This window comes from Zychaea mexicana (genome assembly GCF_025766255.1).
Source record: "Zychaea mexicana strain RSA 1403 chromosome Unknown BDB00scaffold_145, whole genome shotgun sequence".
Classification (NCBI taxonomy): Eukaryota; Fungi; Mucoromycota; class Mucoromycetes; order Mucorales; family Lichtheimiaceae; genus Zychaea; species Zychaea mexicana.
This window is the reverse complement of record NW_026516808.1, coordinates 12,528-18,977: the sequence shown is the minus strand read 5'-3', so window position 1 is coordinate 18,977 and position 6,450 is coordinate 12,528. Positions and strand designations below refer to the sequence as shown.

Genomic DNA, 6,450 nt, shown 5'->3' with positions numbered 1-6,450 from the left:
ACTTTACAGGTCCTGTCTTGTCCTTCCGCCAGTATATCTGGGACCACGGTGCAAAGTTAAATATCGAGCGCAAAGGGGTATTCGGAGACCCAGCAGACGTGCTCCAATGTATACTTAAGAATAATGATATTTTACGTGCCTATCTACAATTCAAGACAAGACCACAGGCCACCAAAATATCTACTCCTAAGGACAATAGCGCCAAAACATGGATGGCTGAGGCCTATGTTCAAGGAGACAAGATTCGAAACCGGTCATCCATCTTCCACTTGACGGATAAGGATTTCGATGAGGAGGACCTTGAAGATCCCACCGAAAGCAGCTTTGACCAGTTACTGCAACAAAAGATTATACAAGCTCGTGTTGAAACCAGCAGCAGAAATCTTTATATGCAAAACATTGTCAGCTATGCCAGCTTCATCATCGTTCACGATTGAATACTAGGAAAAGATCACGAGTAGCGTGAAAAATACGCGTCCAACGAATCCAGCATGGTCTATAATCCAGAGCATATAAGCATAATGAAAGCAGAGTATCACCTATGTGGCAGAATCTACTGTACACGACCTACTGGTTTTCACTATATAGCAATATGCAGAGCATCTGACAACAACATTTACGAGTTCGATGATACGAAGCGTGTCGCTAAAAAACTCAAGAAAATCCATGGCAAGGTAGCATACACGCACTCCGTCATATATCGTAAACTCGCACAGGACAATAATCATCTTGACAAACCGTTTATTACGGAAGAAGAAGAAAAAGAAATTGAGCGGTAATGAGCTATATAAATCTCCATACAGGGATAAAGCGTCAAGCTGATGCTAACCCGCTATTATATTTCTGTTAGCCTATTACAGTAGTATTACACCTATTGCAAAAGACAGGAAAATAAGAATATTCTACTTCTCTTTATCATATAAATAATATCCCAAGTATAAATCTCCCTTTTTGCTTCTTCCCCTTTCTGCTAAATCCATGTACCTTTTTTTTTTTCCTTAAAATATAGTTTGCTCTTCCTACCCTCCCTTGAAACTTAATAATATACAAAGAGTGCTACAACGTTCTTAAAATCAAAAGAAGAAAATGTACTTGTGTGATTATTATGCAAGTGGATAGGGTATGCTTATAGTGCGTAGAGTGGTAATAGTTGGCATAAAAAATAAATTTTAAAAGTGACAACAACAACATGTATGGTCCTCTTAGCGCTCAAGGTACGTAAAAATCAAATACAGCAGGTACGTAAAATCGGAAGTACGTAAAATTCCCAAATAGGAAGTACGTAAAATTTTATAGTACAAATATACAGCGTCAGAACCGATTTACGTACTTGAGTGGCTAAGTACATAAAAACTTGGAGGCTAAGTACGTAAAAATCCAAAAAAGGAAGGTGAAGTACGTAAAAATTTACAGTACCCCTTTTGCAGTGTAGATTACTGTATGTTTCTTCCTTGAAATGCCACCCAAAAAAAAGTCGTTGGCATCTACACTCTCCAGAAAGAAGCCAAAGATTCAAGTACCAGACGATGCACAATGGTGCTTAGACAACCTACGCCATCTTACTTTTAGAAAGTTTATTGAAAAGTTCCAATGCTTGGACAAGTGTAGTTCGCAACAACGATACCTCAATATTCTCTCAAAGTATATCAGTAACACTCAACATTACGAACGCCTTAGAATGGAGTACAAGACTTGGACTGGTTCTGCTGATTATCAACGGTTTTGGAACGAGCAAGAGGAATTGGATATCATATTGCGAACAGATGGAGCTTGTATAAAGTTTATTGGCTCTGTTACTGAACACAGGTTGCGAAGTCTGAATGCTAAGGCCAATACTGTTGTCCGAGAAACACTCGATGGTGTTGACGATCAAGAAACTACCGACGACACTGCTGATATTCAAGAAAGCACCAAAGACACTACTGAATACCAAGAAACAGCCTGTACTATTGACACTCAAGAAAATATCAATGCGAATGATGCTCAAGAAACAACCGACGACGACTCTTTCAGCAATGATGATAGAAGTTGTCAGCTTTACCCGACCTCGTCCATCACCAGCAACAATGATACCAATGTTAATTCAGACAATATCAATGTTAACCCCTGGATCTTCCGCGGGAAAAACCTTACTCTCATGTTCGAGAATTACAAGTCAGTTGTCCATGATTTGATCAACAAACACACAAAGCTTCCGCTTGAACCCTATATCAATGAATTGGCAGCTTTATCGCATATTTTGATCTTAAACAAGCATCAGCACAGTTCTATTGCCACGAAGGTATTTTCCATTGAATTATTGGAAGAATTAGCAGCGTCTTTGTCTTCCGAATCGATGAACTACAATCTCGATTTCAATGATCAGTATTATCTGACGCTCACAAAAACCATCACGAATCTCAGTATGTCAATTAAAACAAGAGATCAAGCCATTGTTGAACTTACAGTCATGTCTGCTGATATGGATTATGGTCCTAGACGTCTTGTTCGTGGAATCTCCAATTTGTAAGCAATATTTATGTGCTTAGTTTTTTTTTTATCCATAATGCTTTATTAATCTCTTTTTTTTATGATCAGAATTCAAAAGTTACCAAACACACCATTGAAAGACAACAATGACATCAGTGAAAGCGAACTATGGGGTACTTACTTTGACCCTCTACGTTCATGCTTAATCTATGATCCAGATAGGCTTGTACATTTACGTTGGACGAATTCCATTCCAATCGAAGGTGGAAAATTGCGACCAGATGCAATCATCGCCAAAAAACAACAACTCGAGTATGATCACAGTATTGGGCACGGTGAAGTGAAAGTGAATTAAGGCAACACAAGCAAATACCTTCTCTGCATGGACACCCTTCGATTGGCAATTTTCAACAAAAATGCAATCGACGTGAACAAATTGGATGGATCGCTTGCTTTTCAAATTCATGGTATGTCAAAAAATCAAATCACCCACATAGGATATTAATATATTTTTATCTCTTCACATGGTAGGGTTTAACATCACGTTTTTTGTCTCTCGCTTGGTTGCCAATGGGATTTACACTTTTTTTGAAATTGCACATTTTCGTTTTCCTCAATCCTTGGATGATCTTCCATCTTTCATATCCTTGAAGAACATGAAATTGTTGCTTGGTATCAACGAGGCATTTTGGCGCCTATGCAGAAAATCCGACGATTCTGCCACCATAGCTGGTAGATACAAAGTAACATTAGCAAGCTTGGAAACATTGATTGACGGAAGCAAAGATCGAGCAAGAAGCTGTTCTGTGCGATATGGACAGTAAAGGAACACGTTTGCTTAATGAATTACGATTTTCCCCTTTCGATTCGTTTTTTTTTTCTTTTGCTTGTGATTCGTTTTTTTTACATGATTCCTTTTTTACCTAATACATCTTATGGATACACTTAACCAATCTCGTCAGTATGAAAATGCTATGTAAAGCAGTAAATTATACTTGATTTTGTAAAAAAAAAAGTGAACTGAAACCTTCTGTTCATTCATTTTCCCATTATTTCAACGATGCAATTTGAATAGCTGCACTTGTCACAAAACCAGTTGCAAAACAATCTAATTGATAGGAAAATCACTACCAAGTTATTGTTTTTATCCATTACTGCATATTGATTTGAAGATTGCTTTCTCATAAAATGACTGACAGTCGATGTAATACTCTTAAAAAAGTGAAATAAAATTGCTAATTACTTACCTGATTGATACTTACGTGGTTCTTACTTCTGTATTGTTGCCTTTTGATGAAGTCGTTGGTTGCCATTATATGGGCACTTTGTTTCGACATTTATCCAAGCAGTTGTAAGAATGCGAAACGAAACCTCGGAAATGACTTTTCTCCACACTATTGCAAGCTTCCGTGATTCTTTTTGATAAAGTGTCTTCCTGCAAAAACCTATGACGCTTAACCTTACTCTTTGCCACTGCCCAGAATTGTTCTATTGGGTTAAGCTCAGGGGAGTAAGTAGGAAGATACATGCATTTGTATCCTCGATACTCAATATACTTCTTTATGTTTTCATGTGTGTGGATTGGTGCATTATCCATGACTACATAGTAGCCTTTCATGTGAGGATGCTTGTCCATTTCATCAAGAGTCATTTTTAAGAAACTGATATAATGACCCATTACGGTACCTGAGCTTATGTATCCTTCAGCCTTTCTCTTCTTCGCTGGTCTCGGTTTTTTGACACCAATTGTAATCAAGCCTTCAGCAGAGATGGCACCTAATATCGACGTCGTGTTTGCTCTCGTTACTAGTCGGGTAACAATGGCACGCGTACCTTTTTTGGACCAAGCCCTAGAGCGTTTCATATTGATATCGAAAGCTGACTCGTCAAGAAACACGCAATTCGTCAAAAAATTCATATCAGTATTTTCCCACTTACGAACCCAATCATGTCTCTCTTCAACCTTGGCTGGACTGTTCCTTTCAACAGAATGAAAGTCAGCCTTCTTCAACGAAAGGTTGCATTCACTTTTCATGAAATTGTAAACAGTGCTACGTGAAACTTTCAGATCATCGAACCGATTCAACAAATGCCTGGTTACTTCAACAACAGAAGCAGAAGGGTTACTATCAATAAAATTGATAACAGCTGTTTTATGCTCTTTGCTCAAGATACATTTACGACCAATTTGCTTACAAACCTCAAAAATGCTATCAGGACACATATTGTACTGTTTAACCCATCTCTGAGCAGTCCGAATGTGAATACCCAACTGCTTCGCTGTAGCTGATGCACTCATATACTTTTCAATCTTCAGTTCGAAAAAGCGAACCTTATCTTGGAGGGAATAGCGCACATAATCGCGCTTTGTGTTTACCTCTTTCATATGAATGTCTTCATCTTTTGGCTTTTCTGTCAGTATTGGACAAACAGATGAAGATTCACTAGAGGGCATATTTTTCAAGTACTCACTGTGAGTCGCAATCGGCTCTAAATGAACTCATTCTGATCAACAATATATTCCATGGGTTCAGGACCTCCATTCTCATCAACGACATTCCTATGCCCATCTTCAAATAAAAATATTGTACTCATATTAAAATTTAAGCAATTGAAGAAAAGAAAAAAAACAGACTCAGGAGAAGAAAGACCTCATTTTTATATTTTTTCGAGTGCCAAGAAATCATCGTAACACGACATCATTTTCAAATGCAAATGATATGGTTTCTAAAAATACGACTTCCATTTCCAAAAGTGCGAAATTGATTTTGACCAACCAACGACATCGATTTTGATTGGCCAACGACTTCGTTTTTGGCTAGCTGCGACATTGCTTGTTAGAAGCACTGTATATTGATTATTAATGACCAGTACTTCTTTTTTTTTGCAGTTTGTGAATAAAAGGCACTGCTCACAGCACTGACGCACCATATGCCGTGACTCTGAAATTGGAGTTTAAAATTTCCAGTTTTAGGGGTGGGACTCCCCTCTGTTAAAATGGGGTGGACATAAGGGTTTTGGTATTGGGAGTGGAAAAACTGCCTAAAAGGATGAGAGGACATGTACTCTGGAAAAGAAGGCAAAGCAACTGTCATCTTGGATGCTGTTGCCTCCCATAACTTGTGGATATGGCATTCCTTTTTTGGTGTACCTATTTCTTGCAATGACATCAGTGTCTTGTATAAGTCCCCTGTTTTTGATGACGTGATCCACAGTCGAGCGCCATCTGTGAAGTACACCATCAATAGTAACGAGTATGACAAGGGTTACTACCTGGCCAATGGTATCTATCCTATGTGGTCGACTTTGTTAAGGCGATTCTGGTACCTCAAGGGAGGAAAGAACAAGTAAATGGTCTTTCCTTTTCCCTCTTGTGACACCTGTCCATCATTTGAACACGTAGTCGCTTCTCATTAACACATGATTGTCAAGACACATAGTTGTCTATTGTTTGAACATGTATTAGTCTCTCATCACAACAAGTAGCCATTATAGCATATCTAGTAATAATAGAAAAAATATAAATATCCCCTTCATCATCAAGCAAAAAACATTATCTTCCATGTCATCTCTCTTTCTATTGGCTACAGTATTGATCTGCCAAAAAGACTTTAACAATAGTTCTGACATAATTAACTCTTCCACAAAAAACTGTAGCTATTGCTCACTAGAGGGATCGAACCTCTGACCTTGGCGTTATTAGCACCACGCTCTAACCAGCTGAGCTAAGCGAGCTAGACATAAGTGACACAACGTGTGTATGAGAGTTGCTGGCCTCATTGACTTCCGACCGCACTAAAGGTAAAACCCGATTTCAGAGTGCTTTCGGTGTACTCTGAAATTTTTCTTTCAATATGCTTTCAGAGTGCTTTCAGTGAGAATTTACTTTCAGAGCACTTTCAGTGCGCTTTCAGAGCTGTGATGCAGCAAATGGAGTATCAATCTATAATAATTAATTTAGCAATAAATTGCTAATTAATT

The 6,450-nt window shown here is 38.2% G+C and overlaps 1 protein-coding gene and 1 non-coding gene across 2 annotated transcripts; one reads left to right on the top strand and one right to left on the bottom strand.

Annotated features, from left to right (window-relative positions):
• Positions 1-1,456: 1,456 nt before the first annotated feature.
• Positions 1,457-3,293, top strand: BDB00DRAFT_885236 (uncharacterized protein; the record flags this gene model as incomplete). Its single annotated transcript, XM_053128400.1, has 6 exons — positions 1,457-1,604; positions 1,764-2,402; positions 2,424-2,505; positions 2,626-2,804; positions 2,826-2,936; positions 3,001-3,293. 6 exons carry the CDS (start codon positions 1,457-1,459, stop codon positions 3,291-3,293), a joined length of 1,452 nt encoding a protein of 483 aa, XP_052973557.1.
• A 2,837-nt stretch (positions 3,294-6,130) lies between these two features.
• On the bottom strand, positions 6,131-6,204 carry BDB00DRAFT_t120. Its single transcript has one exon. It is a non-coding gene; the product is annotated as a tRNA-Ile (tRNA).
• Positions 6,205-6,450: the final 246 nt, after the last annotated feature.